The 24,810-nt window shown below is 47.1% G+C and overlaps 1 protein-coding gene across 6 annotated transcripts in view; it reads left to right on the top strand.

Moving 5' to 3' along the window:
• RAD51B (RAD51 paralog B) overlaps window positions 1–24,575 on the top strand; it is a 506,432-nt gene extending 481,857 nt beyond the window's left edge. For all 6 annotated transcript variants that reach the window (XM_045822805.1, XM_045822803.1, XM_045822801.1 and 3 more), the window contains exons 10-11: window positions 15,983–16,061; window positions 24,115–24,575. In XM_045822805.1, the coding sequence (XP_045678761.1) occupies window positions 15,983–16,061; window positions 24,115–24,131 (96 nt within the window). In that variant the 3' untranslated portion in view covers window positions 24,132–24,575. The remainder of the gene's footprint in view (window positions 1–15,982; window positions 16,062–24,114) is intronic.
• Window positions 24,576–24,810: the final 235 nt, after the last annotated feature.

Raw genomic sequence — 24,810 nt, forward strand, 5'->3', positions numbered from 1 at the left:
CTAGGAATGCCAAAGAGCATAGTAAACATACAAATACTCCATAAAAGTTGTTCTGTACTCGTCTGGACTGAATGGCTCTTAAAATATAGTTGTTATTTATTAATGTCTTTTAATAGGCCCCGCTTTAATTGGTCCTCTCTCTTGCTCCTAATTTTAAAAGAGAAGATGGCGCAGGAAACGGCTCCAAGTTGCCGCAGGAATCCAAGCTCAGAACAATGAGAACACCTTTAGGCGCGGCCCCCAAGCTGCCCCCAGGATCACTCTCCCTCATCGTGTGACTCCTAATTGTCTGAGATGCCGCAGCTGCGAGGAGAGGTCTCCCGGCCCTTGTGTTGCCGAACCCCACTTTTGATTTTGTCTTTTGCTTCCATCCCATTTTTCTTGCCTTTCTTCCCCTTTGGGGTCTCATTCCTTGTAGGGCTCTGGCTGGCTCCCCTGGGGACGGGCCTGCCCGCCCGTCCACATGGGAACCGCCATGTCGTTAGAGGAGTGACCTCTGGTTCGTTCTTCGTTGCCGTTAGGAGAGCTCCACTGGGGCATTGAAGAAAACGCTTCAGTGTGTGGGCTCTTGTCTTTGTGATAAGAGTTTTTGTCCCATAGTAATTAGGCAGAGCTCTAGTTTACTTCTAAAACATGATTAACTCCTTGGGAAAGGAAGGGGGAAAATGGAGCACTGTTATTTAAGATGGGTACCCTGGGGGAACAAAGAAGAGGCTTTTCACATTGTTGTGCTTCCTAATTGGGCCAAGCTAAGGTTGCTGTGTGCCGGTCCAGAGGCAGCTCCCTGCCTGGTGGGAGAATAGGGGCACGGGGGTGACAGATTGGAGCTGACGTGGGAAGGACGTGGGGCCAGAAAGAGTTTAGGACTTTTTAAGGCCAAATCTTCTGGACTTGCCTCCTGCCCCCTCTCCGAAGGGCCCTAGGGGAGAAAGGGGAGCTCGGACCCCACGCCCTGCCCTGTGGTTCCCGACATAAAGAGTTCTCCTCACCCAGAGTCTCTGAGAAGGGGTCGGCTTGCTTCATTCCTCATAACTCTCTCTATTGCTTGAATTGTTTAGAGTGAACATGTGTTATTTATATAATCATAAAAACATAAAGCTACATTCCTGCTGCAGGGTGGGGACAGAGAGAGGAAGCCAGTTTTTTGGTGGGACTGGCACATAAATAGTCCCATAATGCAGTCAAGTCAGCAGTAAGACTCCGCAGTGCTTGTGGGATTATGATACTTGAAAAGCCCCCTCAAAATTCTGAGCAGGGCTAATCCTTAGCTTGGTTACAGAATAGGAAGACTTGAGCATCCCCCGCCCACGTCTTCCATTGCGAGCTCAGTGCCAGGCTGCGCTGGGCCCCCCACAAAGGCCCGGTCCAAACTGCCCAGCCCTGGGAACATCTCCTATCGGAAAGCTCTCTGACCCCCCTGACAGTCCCTGTTGGTCTGTGTTCTCCGCCTCAGTGTCCTGGGTTTCAGGCGATAGTATCTCCGGACTTGTTCTGGAGAAACGTGCTCTGCCTGGTGGTGCGTGCGGGTTAACCAGGGAGACTGCCCGATGACACAGATCCAGCTGCAAATCGGTGACGCTGATGACTGTTTCAGAGCCTGACCACTCAGTGAGAGGAGGAAGATTTCGACCAGGAACCTTCTGACACCCCTCAGATCAGATCCCACGAGGGACTGCCCGGTGGGCTCACTTGTTCTCCACCTTCTCTGGATAACAGTTCTGGGCCTGGGCAGCCAGGCTTTCCCCTGCCTTCTTCAGTCGACTTGCTTGACCTGGGGCTAAATCACCTCATTGATTAAGTGGGGATAATAATAGTACTTACCTCATACGGTTGATATGAGGATTTCATGGCTTAGAACAGTGCCTGGCACACAGCAAGAGCTTAAGTAATAAATGTTAGCTCTTATCACTAGATTTGTCCAGGTCTGCCAAGAGTCCTGAAGTTCGAAATAGGCCCCAAATGGAAAACTGGTGGGTTCCCAAAAGATAGGATAGCTTTTAAACTCCTGCTAAATCTCATCTGGTTTCTCTCTTCTCACCAGGCTCTTTCTGAAGTCCTCCTGCAGGTCCCCATTTTTTAAAAAATTATGTTAGTCTGTGAGCCTATTGCTGTGGGATAAAGGTATCTTAATTCTCGAATAATACTTGGTAAGTGAGTCACTGTATGTTTATATGCAGAGTAAGATTTAGACACAGTCACATTAAAAACATTAAAAAAACAAAAGCCTAAACTGACAGGTCCCTGGTTGTGTCCTGACAACACCCAGGCGAGCTGTTGTATCACGTTGCCGTGCTCCTCCATCTTCCTGAGCTTGTTGCAAAGACTCGTTCAGACGAGATTTAGCTTAAGCCTTAAAGGAAAGGATGGGAAGGGTACTATTGTCTCTCTGTTCCTCCCTTAAACTCATCTGAAATCCTGCCTTGTGCTTCCTGCTTGTCCTTTGCCCTTTTTTTCCCCCCTGGAGACAGGCTTTAGGGAAATAACAAGAATGCTGCGGTAACAGAGGGAATCAATGTGATCGTGCTCTGAAGAAAGAGTGTGTTGCTTTCCCACTAAAATAGTTTCTCCACCCATCAGAGCAGGGCCAGGGATGTGGTACATTACACAAACCAGTCCCACTTGACCAGCTGTTTTTGGATATCCCCGGCCCGAAGTTCGGCCTCTTTACATAGAAACATGTTGCCTTCCTCGAATTGATTCCCACGAGACTGAAGAAAAGCCCGTGTGGCCCAAGCATGATGTAACAGGGATGTGTGCTGCAGAATCCGACACGCCCTCCGAGTTCCTGGCACCCCTTCACCATCATAATTGCCCAGGCGCAGCCTTCCTTCTGTGACCCTGGCAGGCAGGCGCTGCCTCGCCCTGGCCGCACTTCCTCATGGCCGGCCGGGAGGGGAAGATCCAGCTCTGCTTCCCGTGGGCCTGTGGACGGTGCTGGGAAGTCAGGCCCGCCTCGCTGGCTGTTCTCGGAGCTAGCTTAGTGTTTCCGTCTGGCCGGAGCTCCTGCACATCTTGTTTTTCTGGTCGTTTTTCTACTCCTGCCTTAAGGTGGGGAAGGAGAATGGCTCCCTGTCACTCCAAACTGCCCTTGACAGTGTTTGGTTGCTTTGGTTGGAGCTAGATTGAAATTCCCAAGTTCGTATGACAATGAAGCCACATACTTGTTCATATGTACACATTTGAAAGTTAAAACCAATGCTACTTACATTAACTTTTGATTTAAAAAAGGTTTACATGTAGAAATGATGGCATGACCTTAGTCATGGTACAGTCTTTACTTTTTCCTTTAGCAGCACCCAGTGGTATTAACCAATGGTATCGGTAACGTGTCAGCAGTGGTTAGACATCTCGTTGGAAACCCCCGTGGACAGTGCCACAGCCTGCGTGTGACACTACATTAGCCTCACACGGACACTCTTACATGGGCAGCGAGGAGAGGCAGTTAGGTCAATGAACTCTCTAGCCGTCAGGGTGGGGGAAGTCACTGACCTTCCTCATTTTCACTTCTCCACCACCGTGGAAAGAAACCAACATTTCCTAGGTTCTTATGAAGTGTCACAATTTTCATTAATGCCATTCATCTCATTCATCCTTAGAATAAGCCTGTGGGGTTGGTATTATTGTGCTCATCTGAGAGATGAGGAAAGGGATGCTTACAGAGGTGAGTGCATTCAAAATCCAACAGCCAAGACTTGAAGCCATGATGATAGGACATGTGTCTTACATTTTGTAAAGAGGATGATGGTACTCACCCCAAGACGCCTTTTCTTAGCCCCCTAATAAGAATGATTCCATGATAGTTAGCACTAGATTGCACACCCTTGAGAGGAGTTACTTGGTGTATATAGTTCTCGTGTGTGTGAGATATGATGTTTGTGCATGTAGCTGACCCTCAAAGCTCACATTCTGATAATGCCACCGAGTCACTGACTGATTCCAGACAGAAGATCGAGAGCTCAAAAAGGGGGCCTCCTCGCTACTGTGAATGTTTTGACCATTTATGCTGATCTCCATCCCTTTTCATGATCTTTGTGAAATTATTGCAGTTTAATAAAAAAAAATAATATTATCCCGAAAAGGCAAATGTTGGAGGACAGGAAGTGATTGAGGATGGAAAAGATCTAACAGGGGAAACTGTCCGTCAGACTGCCTTCGGTGTGGTGTAGAAGTAGAACTCGTCCGAGATTCCTCAGGACTCGGGAGTACCAGATATCACAGGAGGCCGAGAAGGTGAGAACAGCAGATGAGTTGAAAATTGTGTATGAAATATATAAAGTGGTTCGATCCCTCTTTCTCACCCTGGATAGCCAGGTAACAAATCTCCGACCCAGGTGGAAGGCCAAAATTTATCTCTGGAAAAAATGAATTAGAGAAATGTCAGACTTGGGACTGCAAACAGAGCAGGGACAAGGGGAGGCATCAGCTAAAATGAGGACTGCGTCTGCCAGACGGTGAATCTGCAGCCCCTGTCTCAGCCCCGCTTCTAGAACTAGAACACAGCCACCGGACTGGAGCCTGGAGAGTGCTCTTCTGTTCGCGTCTGCCCGCCTCTGAGGGGGTGTCTTTGTGTGCTGGCATGACCTCTCTTCAGCGGTCCCACCACCTGACAGATGCTGTCCGTGTATACAGTGCTTCTGATCATATTTTTAGAGTAAGATATATTTTATAATTTAAATATGTCCAAACAGCCAAGGGTCATCAGACTGTGTTCACACCAAAGAGAAAACAAGAGAACCATGAAAAATTAGAGGTAAAGCAAGATTCAGGGGAAAACTTAACCTGTCATTAGTATCCTTAGAGAGTTAAAGGTGATATAAAAACAAGATTAGGTTATGCTGAATTAGAAATAGTCATGAGACAATAAAGAGCTCCTGGAAATCAAAAATATGACAGTGGGCATAAAAATTCAGTTAAAGTGACGGAAGATAATACAAAGTGGCATTATTTGCAATTTTAAAGTATACGTAAACAAACATCAAGTGGATTAAAAAAACAATCAGTCATCTCCGATTGAGAAACTGTGTCAGATAGAGAACAAAGGAGGCAGGGTTGAAGAGGGGAGAGAGAACGAAGATAAATATTAAATCTAATTGTTTAAAAATTTGGCTAGGGATACTCAACATACAAATGGTAGAGTGAGATACAAAATCCGCACCTCCACAAGAGCAACTAGAACACTGACAAAAACTGTCAAAATCAACTTTTTCAGGACTCTGAAAATTAACTAAAGGCTTACAACAATCTGAGGAATGGCTATTTGAGAAAAGCAGGTGAATCTCAGTAAGAACAAGATTTGCGGCATTTTGACTTGCCAGGATCCAGTTCTCCCCTCTCTAGCCAACTGTCCTGCCACTGGGATGGCTTTATAAGCCAACGGCCTTGCAGCCACTGGAGGGGGCAGAAGAGATTTGGAGCTTTCCAAGAGGCCCATCCCAGAGAGCTGTCACTATCTGACCTAACTCAGAGCTTGGTCTGTGTGAACAGTCCTACCCACAGGGCATTTGCCAAAAATAATCAGTGGCAATTCCTTGCCATCATGGTTGCCTTTGGCCTCATTAGCAGGCAGGGCTAACAAGAGACTGAAAGCAACAGGAGCCATCAGCATTGGTTCTGCAGCCAGCGGTCAGAGAAGCATGGGGAGAGGTACCACCAAGCTCCTTCCTGGGGACCTACACCCAGCATTCCGGCATCAAGTTGTCATAGCTTTGGACTGTGTCTGTGAGCATGCGAGCTCTATCTTAAGTTTATCTCGTGCATCCATTAGCAAGATGTGTCCTAAGGTATTTGAGTAGCCTATGAGAGTTCATAAGGGTGTTACCCTTAGTGTGGACCTGGATGTATTAAGCATTTTGATTGTGGTGAACGAAAGAAAGTCATTGTGTGTGCATGGGATTTTGAGTCTGGGAATACTCAGATTTTTTCCCATATAAATTAATGGTCATTGCACCTTTACTTTATGCTATTTCAGCTTAGGAAAAGGTTTAATGGAAAGGATCTACTTTTGGGTAGTGGGCAGGGGGAGGTCCTGTATTCAGATTGCCAAAACAAAGACTGTCAATTGGAAAGCATAAGGATGGAAAAATATATAACATTCAAACGGCATCAAAAAGTGAGCTTGAGTGGCTATACTAATATCAGGCAGAACAGACTTTAAGACAAAAATTATTACTGAAAAAAAGGACATTTTTATAATGATATAAGGATGAATTCTTCAGGAAGACATGACAATTATAAACATATATGCAACATCACATTCTCCTGGATAGACTATACAGGGTTAGGCAAAAGTAGGTTTCCAGTAGTGAGTACATGAAACAGAGTTCATTCTTGTATTATTTATTAGTTATTGTATTGTTTTGCATATGAACAACTGTAAACCTACTTTCCCTCCCTCCCTGTATATTAGGCCACAAACAAGCCTCAATAAATTTAAAAGGATGAAGCCATGCAAACTTCTCTGATGGTAATGGAATAAAATTATTAATTAATAAAAGAAGGAAATTTGGGGAATTCTCAAATGCAAATTAAACTCTCACTTCTAAATAAGCAATAGGTCAAAGAATAAATCACAGGGAAAATTAGAAAATACTTTGAAGAAATGAGGACAAAGCTACAACATACCAACATTTATGTGATGCAGCTAAAGCAGTGCTTAGAGGGAAATTTATGGCTTAAATGTTTATATTAAAAAAGAATTTTCCCTGACTGGTCTGGCTCATTTGGGTGGATGCCATGCTGCAAAGTGAAAGGTCGCTGGTTCAATTCCCAGTCAGGGCACACACCTGGGCTGCGAGTTCAGTCTGCGGTCGGGGTGCTCGGGAGAGGCAATTGATGAATGATTCTGTCTCACATCGATATTTGCTTCTCTCTCTCTTTCTTACTACCTCTCTAAAAATAAATACATAAGATATTTTTAAAGTATTTTATTACATGTAAATTGTAAATTATATCTTAATAAATCTGATACTTCATTTAGCAATAATTAATGGCCTATATTCTTTGTAAAATTTGCATGCCATCATATATGTGTAGTCACTAAATTGTCTCTGATTTTAGTATAATTTGGGGAAAATCACTCTTTCAAACCACATCTAAAGTTCACAGGGAAAAAACCTCAACTTGATTTTGAAAATATATGAACAGATATTAGCTTATGGTTAATTATACACATGCTGATGTACTTAGAGGGAAGTGCGCCAACGTTCGGGATTTACTTTGAAATGCAACAACACAGCAAAATAGGATGGGTTGATGTGATAAGTGATAAATGACTTTATAAATTATAAAAACAAGTATAATAAAATTTTAATAGCAGAATCTACTGGATAGGTTTATGGGTATTCACTATAAAATTCTTTCAACATTGCTGTATGTTTTAAATTCTTCATAATAAAATGTGGAGGGAAAATACACTGAAAATGCCACTCTGACTGTGAACTGTTACTATGCCATGATTTACTGAGTTAATATCCCATCAATCTGAAGAAATTGTTGTTTTCTTTAAGGACCCAGCTCTTTTAGTTTATATACTTTGGGAATCTGATGTATTATAGAAAAACATTTTAAAGCAATCACCAGATAGATATTATTTTAAAAAGCACAGTGATACTCTACCAAGGAATAAGATCTTATAGCCTCAGAGTTAAACTTTCTAGCAGAATCTTCCCAGGGTCTAGAATTATATTTCATTAGGGGTTCAGATCAGACTTAATGTCTGTCTCCAACTTGCATCGAAAGAGCTGTGAAGTAGGCCACCTGTAGACAAACGAATGAACTCACACCCATCAACCCATTCCCTCCCCTGTCATTGTCCCGCACCATGTACTTCTACAGGTCTCCCGTATGTTGAGAAGATGGTTTAGACGCCACTAAGGTCATTCTCTACCCTCCCCTCATCATCTTGCAGAACTTCTCATACCGAGGCTTCAGTATTCCGTAGAGTGATTTTCCAAATGATGAAGCAGATTTTAATCAGTGTGAGATCCAGATATGGACTGGGAGTGGACTTCCGCCACCTTTCCCTCCAGCTCTTCTTAACACAATGACTAGGGAATTCCTTTGAGATCACGGGGTACACTTCAAGCCCCCCTGATCCTATGGCCTCCTTCCAGCTGCAGAGATCTTCCTGTCTGGAGCATTTCCGGCCTTTCTGTCCCTTGGCTTGGAGGGTTCAGCTCAACCTGGGGAAGGGACAGAAGACCTGAGGTTATCAAAAGCCTGTGAATTATCTGATGTGAGACTGGCTGCTTGTTTGCCTCCCTGGCTTTCTTCCTGGGCTTCAAAGCAGCTGAGAAAACAGCCTTTTTCTGAGTCTTGGACAAAAAGGAAAATCCCTGGCATGAAGAATTTCTGTCGCAGACAGTTGGCACAGTTAGAGGAAAGGTTGTTTAGCTTAGCAATGGGTTCTGTTAGCCCAGGCATCCAGCTGAAGGGAGATAGTAGGGTACCTGTTGCAGGACATTTCAAAGTCAGTGGGTTGCCTCTCTGGGTGTCAGCAGCACCCTTGCATGCAGATGAAAGTACTGGAATCATTCAGCCAGGACATTGACGCTAAATTCATCAACAACCACATAATCTTGCTGATCATGGGTAGAGACTGAAACAGGACTTTAAAAAAATCATCAAGATAGGAAATGATAGGTGGATGAACAGACATATTTATATTTCTGAACTATGTACCTCAATGGCTTCCTAGATGTCTTAACTGAATATCTTACACAGCCTTGGGCTCTATATCCTGCAGCAGAGAGCAGGGATAGAAAGCGCACCAGGCCTACCACCTGCCCCAACAGGAGGAAATTCTGCTGCTTACACTTTCCGTCTGCCCTTCACCCCTGGCCAGTGTAAGAGTTGGGGTGGTGGGTGGGAAGGGGAAGGAAACAGCAGAGAGGAAGGGTTCATTACCGCTGTTAAAGGAAGCCTGACTGGCACAGGAACCAGAGGAGAGAAGTGGAAGGATCGGTGCCAGCTTACTGTCAGCACACGGCTGCCTACTCATGTCTGCTTTCCTGGGCCACAAAGGCAAAACTCACTTTTTCCTAAGTTTGGGGCTCTATTGCAAGAACTCATGGCAGCTGCCAGAATGCTATAAAAGGAGCCTCCGGGATAGCCTTTGCCCAAGGTTTCTGACATCTTTGTGCTGCCTGCTCCACACTGGCCTTCCTGGCCACCCATGGAGGGGAAGGGATAGGCTGGGTCGGTCCAGACGAGGGTGATGGCTATACATTAAAAGGAGGACACAGGCTTTTTCCCTAGAAGGTGTCGCCATCCTGGAGGAGGCCCGAGGTTCCTATGCCCAGCACTCTCTGTTCTGTGGCTCCTTTTCCACTTTCTGAGTCTCTTGGATGTGGGATTAGGCCAGGAAAAACATGTGATGCTATAGTGAGCTGAAACCAAAGACTTGACTTTGGACCGGCCCAAGCTGAGAACCTTGGCAGTGACAGACTGGGCAGCCTGCTCTTTTCTATGGCATCTTCTAAGTCCCCAACTTCGGGGAGAGGATGCCAGAGAAGTCCTCAAAATGGGTATGAGTTAGAGCTGCTGAAAGTCACCAGTTGGTGCATCTATCCACTCACCCATCTATGTGTTTCATAATTGAGCTTCTATTATGTTTATACCTCCATACTGGAGGTTGGTGGGACCAGAAGAAGCAGCAATGATGATGATGATGGTCTCTGCCTTTACTTACATGGTAGTAAACTCAGTGGAGAAAGCACTAGATTCAGTGGAAAAGCATTACTATTACAGATCAACTATTACATATCAGGTACAGATCAAGTATGATGGAATTCAGGAGAGATCACCTTAGGCTAGAGAAATTGGCATAAGCTTTCCGGAAGAGGTGACATTTGCAGGAGGTTCAAAGAGTAAGTAAGGTTTGGACATCTAGAAATGAAAGACAGAAGGAAGACTGACAATGTGGAAGTTCATAAACAGCCAAGGCAGCCTGCACGGAGGCCCTTCCAAGTCTTTTTCTTTGTCTGCAATGTCAATGGTGCAAGGGGGACAGCGCCTGTTTGCTGTGAAGTGTCCTGCCTCGTTTGATTTCCGATCTCAGGGAAGGGGGTTGATGTGTGCGTGATGAACTCAGGCCGCGGTCGTTCAGGCTGGTTAAAGCATGGTCTGTAGAACCAGGTGAACTGGGTTGGAATCCAGGCTTCACCTCCCTCAAAGGGTGGTTGGGAGGACTACTGTGTGTTGGCTGCCATTTTTATTGTCATCATCGACACTGTGGGAGCTCTGGAAGGCTGCCCCACCCACCCTGATCCCGTAGGACTGTCCGCCATTTTGGATTTATTACTCTCTGTAGAGATTCTTTTTTTTTTTAAGATTTTTTTTTATTTATTTCTAGAGGGGGAAGGGAGGGAGAAAGAGAGAGAGAGAGAGAAAGAGAGAGAGACATCAATGTGTGGTTGCTGGGGGGCCGTGGCCTGCAACCCAGGAATGTGCCCTGACTGGGAATTGAACCTATGATGCTTTGGTTCACAGCCCGCGCTCAATCCACAGAGCTATGCCAGCCAGGTCCATAGAGATTCTTATATTAAAATACAAATACACCTGAAAGGGTAATGCTGGAAGCTTTAAATCAGCTCTTAGAATGAAGGAAAATCAGCCAACAACTTACTTGCTCAGAGCAAAACAAGTACCTACAGGGACAGACCTGAAAGGAGAAGAGGGTCAGCGAGAGGCGGCCGTGAGCTCCACAGGCCGACTTCTCCTTCCACACTTGGTCCTGAGCACCTAGGCCTCTGTGTGTTCACTGGTAAATTGGGAGACACCTTCACACATGCAGCCTAGGGGTAAAGCGGAGAACAGTGAGGAGAATGCCCGTCAGTCATTTTAGGAGCTCACAGCCTGGACTGGGCCCTCTAGAAGGAAAAGGTGAGGAATCAAAGAAAATGCCCCTGACCCTCATAATCCTATCAAGAATTCAGAACTTACATCTAAGAAATAAATTGAGGTCAAACAGATGGAAGTCTTGATAAAGTGTGAATTCACACAGTGCAGATGGAATCTTCTTGGCCTGTAGTAGGTACTGAATAAATGTTTGTTGACGGAAGGATTGAATGAATGAGTCGATAGAGTCGAGCTGTTCTGATGTGAAGGAAACGTTCGAGAAAAAGCAATCTGGCTGTTTGCAGGAGGTGGAATTAACACCTCACAATGCTACACACCTGCCTGGTGGAGCTCTGAGCTTTCTGAGTCACATGTCTGCACTCATTCTTGCCCGACTACATATTTCCGTGAATCCTCAGAGTTTCAGAGCCAATTTCACACACTGCAATGGGGTTCAGTGTGATAAAATTTTTTCACCAGGGCCCTTGAGTTTTACTGAGCAGCCAGGCCCTCCCTGCAGGGCCTTGTCTATTTGAAGAAGATAGAATGACACTTGGCAACAGCCCAAGTCAGACAGTGATTAGAGCACCCGCATTTACGGGATGATGGACCATCTGAAACGGAACAGCCCACATGATCTGCTAGGAAGGGTTGTTTGCTTTGGAAGAGGATAACTTATAGTTTGAAAGGCATAAATGCACAGGGCATGGAATATTGATTCCAGTCTGAAATGGGGAGGAGTCTATCTGTATTCACAAAGATACATGGCAAGCATTTCTTTTTCTGAAATCTGTTAGGCCAGAAAGCTCATTTAGCTTGCCTTCTCTGCTGTGTAACACCACAGAATGTCCAGGTCAGAAAACCCGTATTAAAAGTAATATGCACCTTCATATCAGGACTGTTACCATCGAGTTTGCATCGAAGCGTTGGTGGTCCTGAGTTGCTTTGGGTGTCTAACCGCCTTGACGACCCTCCCGTTGTTCTGTCTGTCAGTTGCCCTCTTGGCACTTGGGCTCTGATCCAAACACATTGTATGCAGAAAGGTTTGCCGAATGAAGAGCAGGGCAGAATCATCACTGCCTTATTTGAGATGCTCTCTTCATTGACATAGCCTGATCACACTAGATTTCTGTGAACCATATCTCACAGCCGACTTGTATTGAATTTTAGTTAACTAACGCTCCTGATCCATTCTCTGAATGTTAAATCTTATCTCCCCATTCTGTAACCAGTAGAATATAACCGGAATCCTAAACAATTTGTAGGATTTGTCCCAATATCCTAACCAAATTAAGATTTACTTTGATATTATGATTATCTAATCTATTAACTCTGTCTCCATGTTTTTCATCTTCTGTTGCCACAATCAGCCTCCTGTCCGTGGGTTTAGTTATACAACCCACAAGTTCAAATGTCACCTTTTCAGTGAGGTCTTCTCTTAACTACTCTATTTAAAATTGATCCAGTGAACTTCCTATACTTTTTCTCTGCCTTTTTTCTCTATTATATAATCATATAGGTTTATGGTAATTATACATGATTGTAATCATGTATGATTATGTAATCATCTAACACATTTAATCTACCATGACATATATTTTACTTACTCACTTTGTTTATTATTTCTTTTGCCACCTTTAGAATATAAGCTCTGTTAGGGTCGCAGTTGTCCTCAGGTCTGTTCCCTGCTGGATCCCGCACTTGTTGTGCGGATGTGGTTGAAGGCACCGGCGTCCTTAGCCAGGTCAGTAAGAATGCTGAGCATGACAGAACCAATGCCGCACTGCAGTGCATTCTACCAGGGGTGGCTGCCCCTCGCCAGATTGCTTTTGATCTATCAACCTGGAAGTTCCCTCCCCCAAAAGAAAGGGGGATTCATCTGCCATAACTGCTTACTTCCTTTTCCTAACTGCACATAAATCATCCTTTCGGTGACCCATTTTAAACCCTGCTTGAGAAGGGCACGGCATTCATCAGTGGCCTGTCCAAACCCCTTGCTTCCGTGGAAAGGAGGTCCTTCCACAGGTGAGGTCCCTCCGGGTGAGGTCTGAGGTTCTCCTGGCCGCACTTGTTCACAAAGTGGGCGTGTGCTCCCTGGGCGCAGAAGCAGTCGGATGTTGGCAGTAGCACCACTGAGCTGGAAGGCTTGGGCTCAGATGCCATTGTTGCTTTGCACTGAAATAGCACATCCTTTTTTCTCCCCTGGGCTTTAATTTTGCAGTGTATAAAATAAAAATGGTAATATAATTTTCAAAAATATATTATGATACTTTATTGATTATTATTTATGTATACCCTTTTGGTTTCATGTCCAGTTGCTTCGCGTAGACATTAAAGATCTAAAGTTTTGGATATGTTTAGTTTATTTCTATTGCTCTCTGATTTTAAGGATTTCTATTGCTTTTATCCATTTCATTTTCCCCCATTCTTTTTAACACAGCTGTGGTGTAGGCCCTTGTCACCTCACCCCTGAATTATCACAAGCCACCTAACTGGCTTCAGGACTCCCATCTCTTGTTTCTTCACCTTAGGATCTTCAGTCCAGCTAATTTCCTAGAACTCAGCTACTCCAAATGGACCACAGCATCAGCATCTCCTGGGAACTTGTTAGAAATGCAGACTTTCAGACCCCACTCAGAACCTCCCAAATCAGAATCTGCATGTTAACAAGACCCACGGTGATTCACAGCACTTGGAAGCCCGAGCAGCTCTGCCCTCCCTTCTGCCGTATCTTTCCCTTAACCGGGGGGAGGGGGCTTCCACAGACTTCATACTGGACCACCCCCACACTGTCTGTGTCAGAAAGGCTCTGCTTTTTATTTTTTAAGTAGTTCATCTTTTTTTTTAAGATTTTATTTATTTATTTTTAGAGAGGGAAGGGAGGGAGAAAGAGAGAGAGAGAAACATCAATGTGCAGTTGCTGGGGGTTATGGCCTGCAACCCAGGCATGTACCCTGACTGCGAATCGAACCTGTGGCGCTTTGGTTCGCAGCCCGAGCTCAATCCACTGAGCTATGCCAGCCAGGGCTAGAAAGGCTCTGCTTTAAAAGTGAGATTTTTTTGACATGAAGATGTAAATGCCCCTACCTATTCATTGATCCTGAGAATGATGAGCTAGTTTATCAAGATAACTTTGAAGCAAGTGTAAAAATTATTGAGATTCACCTTGAGTTGAATCCTTGTGGGAAACCAGAAATATTGGTTTCTGAGGAGTGAAAGATAGGGAGTTCTTGGGAAGCATATGTGATGAGTTGGTTGGAAATATTCTTATTAGTTGGACACAATAACAGGCGTTTTATATGTTTAATGTAATCCTCCCAATCATGCCATTGAGATGGGTGGTATCGTCCCCATTTTACATGCGAGGAAGCTGAAGCCCAGAAAAGTTAGGTTGTGCATAGCCACAGTATTGGTCAGAATTCAGGCTACACTGCAGTAACAAAGACATCCAGAATACAGTGGTTCCGACAAGTGGCTCTGTCCTGAGGTGGACAGATGACCCCAGGTGGGAGGCATTGATGCCCTATGAGGTCCCCCAGCTTCCTTCCCCTGTGCCACTTTGTCATTCCCCAGGATGTCCACATCCATGTGGTTGAATCCAGTTCCTGTTCTCGGGAAGGGGGGAAGGGAAAGTGAAGAGCACACCATTTTCTTATGAAAACGTAATCCACAAGTTCCACCTGCCACTTACACTCCCATTGTGTTAGTCAAAGCGTGGTCATATGGCCACCCTAGTTGCAAAAGAGGCAGAGGAGTGCTGGAACTTGAGGGGTTATTCACTAAAAGGAAGAAGGGGGGTGGCTAAGAGGCAGGAATTATTAACCTTGCCATAGGGACCTTGATTCAAACTCCAGGACTAAAACCTGTGATCTTTTCACCGCATTATTCCACCATTTCTCATAGTTGACAGTCAGTAGATGTTCCACATTTCTCATAGTTGACAGTCAGTAAATGTTTGCTGAATTGAGTTAGACTAAGATATTACATGTGAGCCTTTTGGTTATTTGAAATTATTCTTCCTTCTTCCTTGCCGCCCTGATTACCAAAGTGGCTTTGCGCACAAGGGTCACTGTTTTCACTGATGTCCATTGGTAGAACGGGAAGCTGATACTCATCTCCCTTTAGGAGAAATGTTGTAAGAAAATGATGCACTGGTCCTTACAAGTTCTGTAGAACCATATGAGCTGTGATAATGAGTTAGTGGTAACGACCAAATGACCATCCCCTTTAAGGTAGGTATCTTTTTAGGAGAATGCCATTGCTCAAAATAGTTTTGGTGTTTTATGTTGGCTGGTACATCAGTCAACTCTTGCTGCAAGGATGCTCCATGACCATACCACAATCTCAGGGGCCTACGGCAATGAGCGTTGAACTACTGTGCACGTGGGTCTCCTGGGGCCACCATTTGGGATGCCAGCTCTGGCCAGCTCTGCTCCACGAGACTCCTGTCCTCGTTCTGAGATAGCAGGCTAGCTTGGATACATATTTTTTTCTGGCAGTAGCAGAAGCATAAGAGAATAAGAGGAGTTATATTGGGCTTCCTGAGGCCTAGGCTGAGAACTGGCACAACCTATTAGCCAAAGCAAGTCATGTGTCCAAACCCATAGTCAAGGGGCATGAGAAACACACTGCACCTTAACTAAAAGGAAGTGTAGTCACATGGCAATGGGTAAGAACACAGACTTAGTGAAGAGTTGGGGCCAACAAAGCAACCTACCACGGCTTTGCCTTTAGCAAATTATTTTCAATATCCACAGTGATGGTAAATCTTTACCCTTTAAGGGAACTTTGAAATTTTTTTTGTGAAATAGCCAAGTTTATGAATAAAATTAGGCTAGGTTTATCATTGGGCAGAGAGATAACTGTTTAAGCATGTGACAAAAATAATAAAATTTATTTCTAGAAAAACTGGTTTAAGAACATGGCACTTGGGGGCAGAACAGTCAGAGTAAATATACAGCCTTCCAAGGTAGTCCACTGATTGACAGAATAACGCTCATCTGGTTCTGAAGTAATTTTTAAAAAATAAGCCCTACGGTTTGTAGTCATGTGGGACCGGTCTGTCTCGGCGTGGGAAGGAGGCTGACCAGGGACTCATCCTCATATCCCCTCGGACTGACCCTGGCCACATGTGCTTGACTTGCAGATTCTCGTCGCCAAGTCCCCTCTGGCTCCCTTCACCTCATTTGTCTACACCATCAGGGAGGAAGGCCTGGTTCTTCAAGGTAAGACCCTTGTATTAAGCCGTTTCTTTAAACTGATTGTGCTCAGGGCTGCCCGTGGCTGGTGGTGATTACCGCTATGCTCCTCGTCGAAACTACTCCGGCACAGAATGAAAGGCAAGGGGAATTGGCCAGTGCTGTGTATCTTGATGAGAGAGAGAGATTAGCAGTTGTAGCAAGAACGTGACAGAAGGTAGTGGTGGGTCTCAGAGAGAACACAGAATTTTCTAACGGGGCGAGATGGCCAAAGAATGAGGGTCAAACCAAGCCAGCCAGGAACTGCCACCACGCAGCAGGTCCTGTGGTGTGAGGAAGCGGGCGGTGAGTCTCTGACTCGGGGTGGAGGACGCCACACCGCCCCAGAGCCCTCTTGCTTAGCAGATGACAGAGCCGTGTGCCCGGCAGCCCTGGGGGCACTTGGTTTGGCTCCACAAGCACTCCCTCCTCAGCCTCTTCCTGGTGATTCCATTCCTTTCCCTGTGCTCACGTCCCAGCTGGGGACCAGGCCTCGCTGACCTGCACCCTATGACATGGGTCTGGGGCTTAGGAGGAGCTGAGTGAGGCCTGGCTCATGGGGAAGCAGCCTGTAACTCACTGATCCGCGGTGGTGGTTCCCTCCCAGATGCCGGGTCCTCTGCTAGGGAGGAAAGGCAGCCAACTGCAAGTCTGTCCAGAAAGCGATGAACATGAAATCAATTCAAACACCATTGAACTTAGCCCACAGGGTCTGATGTCCCAAACTCCTTGATCAATTGAGAAGCTTCCCCCAGAAACGCTCAGGATATACATGTGTCCCCTGATGTCAGGCAGGAGGTTCAGTCCAGAGATACGGGTGAACACAGAGCCTGAAACACAGAGGGCCATATTGTCACCGCTGCCCATGGGAGCAGTATCTGCCCTTGAGGATTTTGTGAGTTGAGTATTTTTCCCAGGTCTGTGAAACAGGGTGAGTACTTATAATCTCCCCAGGGAGACCCGTAGCACTGCAGAGATCTAGCAGGAGTTTTGTGGGGCAGGCTGGAGTGAGAGCTCATGCTTCTCTGACCGAGGAACAGGCAGCAGCCTTCCCCTCCTTCCCCTTCTAAGACGTCCGCTTCGTGATGGACCCGGAAAGCGGTGTGTTTGTTTGGTGCAGCTGAGCTCCACAGCAGGGACTCGGGTCCAGGGAAATTTGGGGTAAGAACTACTGACCTTTGGCTCTTAGCCTTTGACTTGTGCTATCCAAGTTCCTTGGTAAATATTTTTTTTACAATTGCAAATATTGTTTTCTGACAAAGAAGCAGAGATTTTAAGACCAGATTAAGCAAAGCAAACAGCAGGCCCCTTTGTCACACACTCGGAGGGGGTATAACTAACAAGCAATCAGGAGGCTGCAGTTTTATTTACTCAGTGCACGGTGGGGCTTGGGGTCCTCATTTTTAGAGCCTTTCTGAAAAGATTAGAAATCTACTACATAGCAAATTTAGACTAAGATTTCAAGAAATTCTATGGAAGATTATAGGACAATTTCAGGAGGGGAAGAGCCGGTTCTACCCAGAAAGCTTATATTGAAAGTCTTGGCATTTTGGGAACTAGCATTTCTAAGCGCGGTCTAGTTGGGGTCTCTTTTAGGATAGTGTCCATGGAAGCCACATGCACAGGGCTGCCTCTCTGACACTCACCACTGAGGTCGTGACTTTGACAGCAAAGAGGAAGTTGTTAGAGAAAGCAAAGACTGGAATCGCCATCAATGGATCGAATTTTAAAACAACCAAAAAAGCCTATTAGAAAAAGCTGGAGAGTGGGGGAGAGCATGGGTTACTGAAGGAGGCCAGCCTGGAGTGGCGTGTCCAGGAGAGAAAAATTTTCAGGAAAGCGTCCAAGGATCCAAGAACCCAAGGAATACACAGAAATGTCTCAGAGAATGCAGAGCCTCCCCTGGTCACCTTGAAGGCTGTTCGTCCATCCCACTCCCTCAAGCTACACCTCCGTCTCGAGGTTTTCCGAGCTAGTGAAAACCCTCTGACCCATCAGCAATGCCGTCACGGCTGCCGAATGCGGACCTTGGGGCAGGCCCCTTCCCCCAGCCCTGAGCTCCCAAGATTTCGGGAAAACTGAAGGAAGCTGTGACCCTTAGGAAAAATGATGACCCCTCCTTTACTGGAGAGACTCCCCCCACCCCGGGATTTCTGTTCCAGCTCTGGTATGAGCTTAAGAAAATCTCTGTCACACCATTTTTGTCAGCTTGAAAATACAATGTTGACCTTGTTTCAGTCGTTTGCAAGTTTGTCACAAGCCATTAGTGGGTGATAAAATGAAACGAATGAGTCACAACCAGCGTATTGTCTTGTTTCATGAAATATTTGTTGTTGCGACTGTGTGTGTGTGTGTGAGCATTTTGAATTTCTGTGTGGAGGTTGCAATGCAAATGTTTTTCTTGCTTGGACGGCCGTGTCCTCTAAAGGCCTGCCCAGCGTCAGCTGTGCCTGCTTCTCCTAGGAGGCGGGGTGCTTTTCACTCCCTCGCCCAGGAGACTATATCCTTGAGATCTCCACACACGGGAACAGAAGAGCTTATTTTCGCCCCCACTCTTACCAGATGACTGAACTAAAAAACACCTGCACATTTCCCCAGGTTTAAAAAAACCTTTGATCCCTGGGTAGTGACCTTGGAAAGGGACCAGCAGGCGAGGCCAATGAGCTTTTCTGATGGGAGGGGTCACTCTGGCATGAGAGCCCTGGTTGGCACGGAGGTTGGTACCTGGAGCTGGAGCGGGGAGCAGTGTGGTTGGTGCCTGAGGGTGGGGGCGGCACAGGGAGGGGAGGGGAGGGGCTGGGAGAGTGAGGGCAGCTCCTGTGGTACCTGCGGGAAGAGACGCTGCCGGCCGCCACTCGGCCGCCACTCGTGGCTCCACATTCAGTCGCTGTAATGGAGCCAGCCTGGAGTGGTGGAAAAGAATGACCCACACAGGCTGTCTTTTTTTTTGGGGGGGGGGGATGGGAGGAGACTATTAGTGAGTGCGGGAATGATCCCTCAGGGCCTTTGAACCCCTTAGAAGCCTCAAGATGCCTACTGGCCTGCCACCCGGGAGGCTTCATAATACCTGAGGAGCCCCTGAGTGCCAAGGCACAGGGAGGGAATAAAAGGTGAGGCCAGAATTCGATTTCCCACTCCACAGGCCCTTCCCCTCACCGGTTCTCAAGGATTAGGATGCTGGGAACAGCCGGCAACCGGGGGCCTGATACCCTTCCCGCCCCTTTGTTCACTGGGACGGACGGACAATAAAACGGCAGGCTGGGGAGACTGGGGGGCTTGCTTAGAGATTTCTCAGGCTGCTTTTTGAAACACTTGAAGGAGCTGGTCCATGCTATTGTTGTAGTAAAATAGAGAGCGGAACTATTCTCCTTTTGCGGGGAAAAAAAAGAAAAAGGAAAAGAAAGAAAACCCACCCTCCCAGCATCTTTAGGAGGCCGCCCGGCTCAGGCCATTACCATGGTAATACCGCCGTTTGCATCTTCTTTGTTGGAGACCCTGGCCTCTCAGGGTTGGGCCCAAGACCCTGGAAATACTTAGGCCCCAAAGGCGAAGGAGCTCACAGCCACTAGCTTCTGACTGTTCCACTCTGCAAGGGACCAGGTCCCGGCAGAGGGTGGTTCAGTTTCTTTGTGCAACTGAAGTGGGAAAGGTGAAGGGGTGGGGGGAGGTGCCCTTAATCCATTTTTCCTTTTGTCCCCAGAGTTCACCATGAAAGCCCCAGAACCACGGAGCGGAAGAGCTTAGAGGTTTGGCTAGCTCAGAGTAAGACTGAGGGGTGCCAGGACCTAGTGGAGAGCGAAGATCAGGAGTCGGCTTCATCAGAACGGGCTTTAATGGGGTGGACCTACAACCACATGCTGCAGAGGGAAGGGAGAGTTCACGGACCTGGCTCCCATATGCTCCGGTCACACTCTTGGTTTCCCCAGAAAGTCCCAAACGTGCACCCAGAACACAGCTGGGACCCCTGGGCCTCTGTGTCACGGCCAGGAATCAAGATCCTGTCATTGAAAGCAGCCAGGCTGCGTGGCTGACGCTGCAGGAAGCCTAGGAAGGACTAGGGACCCGACCCTTGGGGAGCCACCCAGGCCTTTGTGGGGCTCATGGCAATCAAGGCCTGCCCCGGGGTGGTCTGGTAAAGAAGCGGGGTGGTCTGGTAAAGAAGCGGACCCCAGAGAGGCGCTGGGGACCCCAGAGAGGCGCTGGCCAGAGGGAACAGAAGAGGTCGGTTCAGGGAGCTCCTCCGAGCTTGGCGGCCTTTGCCGGCCTTTGCCGCACTCCCCCTTTCTTCAGGAATCTAGGGAGCATTTGAAAAACAAAAGCCAGATTGTTTTGAACAGGACGGAATTAATGGCTTAGTGTCTCAGTAGGGCAGAATTGGTTTTTTATATTGTTTTGAAAAAGATCAAGATCAGGTATGACAGGTTGCCTTTGGATTCTGCTGCTGCCCTCTACTTATCTGGTTCGAATGAGCAGCATAACCTTGGCATGGAGATGGGGAACTTAAGGAGAGCCCAGGGGACCCCGAGGTAGGTCCAAAGAAGGTGCCGAAAACAAAGCTAGTTTCCTGTTTTTCTAACCACCTAATGTAGGGACTAGGGACGGGGGAAGAAACCAGAAACAAAGAAGTAAAACAACGATGTTCTAGGAGCTGGAAAGCTACGTGCCTCCTCTTTCTTGTAAAATCAAGAGTGGTTGTTTGATGGCCTTTTAAAGCATATTGGGAAAGACATTAATCTCCTCTATTTGTTCCCTTGTCACAAAGCTGGGTTGGTTTCTTCTACTCCATTTTCTTAGTCACTGAGCCAACTGGATGATTTATTGAAAAATTCTTTCGCCCCAAATACCACCCACCATCGGAGTTCGTCAGATTTCAGTCTGAATCAGTAACCCATCTGAGTGTTTTCTGCCCAGTGGACTCAAAGTGACCCAGAAGATTTTCAATGTATTTCCATCCAGGTACAGCAGTGTCTGCTTGGTCGACACCACCCACACACCTGGCACAGCCTGGCGTTCTCGTGGGAGCCTGGGCGGAGAGCCTGGGATGCAGTGGGGCAGAGACAGTGAACTTCTCCCCAAGAGGTCACAGAAGAGAGGGCAGAGCAGGCCTGTAACTTTGTCCCAGGGCTGCTAGGTGCCACTGCAGCCTCATAAACCTCATCCGGGCCAGAGCATTGCCCTTCCTTTGCAGCTTCTGCGGGCTTCTTGGTGTGGAGCTTCCCAGAGAAAATGGGGAAGGACTCTAATCTGCCCAGTCCTCTTCTAACATTCAGTTCACACCCCCTCCCTCCATGACATCTTCCCACACTGGCCCTCTGCTTTGTTCATTTTCTTTTCTATTTTTTTTTTAGTCTGTCTTTTAGCCTCAAATAGGGATTTGTTTTGAGAGCATTCCAGATTTCCATGAATGGTTTATTGTACACATCATTCCATAACTTGCTTTTGTCCCGCAACATTACGTTTCCGCAGTGTGTTCATGTTACACGTGGACCGTGTTCTTTCACTTTAATTGGGGTATCCACATCCCTGGTTTGAATACACCACATGTTATCTGGCATATTCACGCCGCTGTTTGAACATACCCTGGTGTGGTATATTCCGTATCTGGAGTATTCCTGTACTGATGGAAATTTCAATCGTGTGTTAGTTTAATGAATTCTCTTACACATGTTTCTTGGTATGCAGGTATGAGGGTTTCTCTGGGTATATATCAAAAGGTAGAAAGGCTGGTCAGAGGGTACGTAGTTGTTACTCTGGATGACCAGGAGCACAGCTAACTGTGGGAGTTGTTTCCCTGAGAAGGGAGCCGAACATCCAGCGACACATCCCTTTCAGAGGAGTCCAGTTGCAGCGATGAGGCCCCACGGGGCAGTAGTGCAGATCCTGGGTCCGGGCTCACTGCGTAATGCCGAAATGCCACGTAACTGTTATGTGTTAAAAATGCTGTTGGGATCCTCTTCGGCAGAGTCCGGAGTAGAAAAGTGGGGTATCACAGTCGGTAGTGACACCACCGATCGGCACCCAAAAACCTTGGTCCCCACCCAAAACAGGATCTGCCCCAAGCAGAAACGTCAGGATGCGTTTTGCTGTTGTGCGCTGTGAGAGAGACATTCGAACAACTGCTACTAGTGCTACTAGTGTGGGGTGTGAATCTGAGGCCAAAGTCAGAGACTAAACACTTTTCCCCAAAATGTTTTTTCCTGTCCCCACAACTTTTTAAAACATGGCACAAAATGTTACCTGGAATAAGGTTATAGAGAAAATCTCTGTTCCAAGGCCTGGACTGTAGTTCATCTGAATCCACACTCCTCACACAGGCCCTGGAAGCCGTTTGGCTATCTTGGCAGAGCTAACAATTTGCATCTGCGAAGATGCCCAGGTAATAGCACCAAAAGATGTTAAATCCATCCAGGTTGTGGATTTTTTTGAAAACCTCTTCCAGAAGGACTCGGTGTTCTTTCTGGTATTCGACTTCAGCCAGATTTCAGGGAGGTCAGGTCGGCAGGTGTGTGGTGAGCCTCTGCTCTTTACAGCTCACGATGCTTTCTTAACCTAGTTATTTCCGGACAAAATCAGTGTATTCAAATTGTGATACGGAGTATCGAGGTTCAAAAACGGAATACGCAAGGACAGAGGGGAGAGACCCATCCCAGCCACGATGGCCGAGGAAGTGCCCTGAGAACACATGGGACCGAGGCTGGCGGTCGGCCCCCGAGGCTGGAGACAGCGGCATTCCTCTGCCCTCCGACAGAGACCAGTGTCTCCCACAGATGTGGGAACACTGCGGATGCTGAGCAATGCCACGTGACTAATGAATCACGCTGACTAATGTGTTCTAAATGGATTGATTCGGCAATAAAGGGAACGCAGAGAGTCCGGAGTTCAGATCCTGAACTTCACCACGAAGTATAAATCACTTAGTCTCAGTACTTCATGGGTTTGGTCAGTGAAGAGGTGCTCATGATGAGAATCCAAGTCACTCTGACTAGGAGGTGCTTTACAAACCTTTAGGATAACGCAATGCCTCACAGCCAGAGCCTGCACAGGCCTGCGCAACCGGGCGCTATCCACAGCACATGCAGAGTGAGGACAGCCACCACATGCCGCAGCCTAGCCGTGCGAAACCTTTATTACCTTTATTTCCCCACACACGCCCTGAGAACCCACAAGCACAGCGCTGCACTCCCAGAAGCTGACTCGGAGAGGAGCTTTTGAAAAGTCTTCCTACCTCCCTACTGGGGCGTCTGTGTTTCTGCAACAAGCGTCGCCACGGAACTAAGAGCTCGCCCTGCACACACAGCCCTTTCTTTCTTTTGACATCTTCCCAGCCCGACGGCTTGAGAACCTGGCCTTCCGTGTCCAGATGTTCAGTGAATTCTGAAGGCCCCCCAAAGGGCCCAAGTTCTTTTGTTGTGCTCCAAATCATTTCCCACAGAGACTGACCGATGTCCTGAAGGAGCCCTTCAATAGGGAGGATAAATGGAGGCAGATGAAGACATGACCCCCTGAGGCTCACCCACGTCCACGCTAACAAAGGGTCTGAGGCACAACCTTGTCAGGAGCATTTTGGTCAGCAGCATCCCTTCGAGAGGCCAAGTCTCCCCCACCGGGCTGCTTTCAAAGGCTGCCCTCACAGTGGAAGTACTGGGCATTTGTTAGGGGCCGGGCTATGCTAAGTGTAGCACAGTACGTCTAAATCATGGTCCCCTGCCTTTGGGAGGACTTCCTGGCTGCAGACGGCAGCTGGCTTTCTCAGGGGAAACCTGGGGGCAGAGGAGGAAGCCGAAGAGGGGCTCCAGCCTCTCCGGATGACCTCTTCCCACCAGCCCAGAAAGATGCCCTTCCGTCTGCCGCTGTCGGCAGTCAGGCCCGGGCTGCAGGGCCTGAAGCACACCTGTGCGTGCGATAGACAGGTGTCCGTGTGAGTCCGTGCTAGAAGGAAGGCTTTATCGAGACTATGAAAGGTTCATGCATTTCATGACAGCAACATTTTGGGGGTTTTTTTTCAAACTTTCTTTCTCTCCCTCTTTTTTTTCCCTTTTAGGCCAACAGAGGCCATAAGGACACTGTGACCTTTGTCTAGAGCTGATGGGGACGTGATTTGTGAAATGAAACAGGACTACACTGCTCGGAAGAAGGAAACGGAAGCCACTGTAATGGGGATTAATTACTTGATTGCTGCTGAGATGGTAACAGACTTGCCCCCATACCATTGAGCCAGCCGTCCCAGACCTCGCAGGGACAGTGAAGACGAAGACGTCTTTGTTCGGGCCTCTAGATGCGTGGGGCTCTCGGCTTTGCCGCCATGGGATGTCCACAGCCATAATAATAATAATTTGCACTTATATAGCACCTTTCAACCAGGCACCTCAAAGCGGTTTAACCACGTTCATTAATTAAAGCCCACAATCCCCCTGGGGAGAGGAGGAGGATGACTAACAGGATTTGTAATTACAGGAGAGAACATTTCCGAATAAAGTATTGTCCACCAAATAAAAAGAGGAGGTGTCTGAGACGCGGGGTCTCCAAAGAGTAACTGATTCAGAGATGAAATCATGGAAGGATGGGTGGCTGGGGGCGGGCATGGGCTCGGGGCTCTGCTCTCGTGTCAGAGGGAGGTCGATGGGCTCAGAATTCCCTGACAGGTTTGGATCCGACTGCGAAGCGGACCATGTATGGTATTAGTGGCATTGGGAAGGTCATTAGTGGCACAACCATTGTGGTGTAAATTCAAGTCTCA

This window comes from Phyllostomus hastatus, unplaced genomic scaffold (genome assembly GCF_019186645.2).
Source record: "Phyllostomus hastatus isolate PE091 unplaced genomic scaffold, TTU_PhHast_1.1 phas_scaffold_501, whole genome shotgun sequence".
NCBI lineage: Eukaryota > Metazoa > Chordata > Mammalia > Chiroptera > Phyllostomidae > Phyllostomus > Phyllostomus hastatus.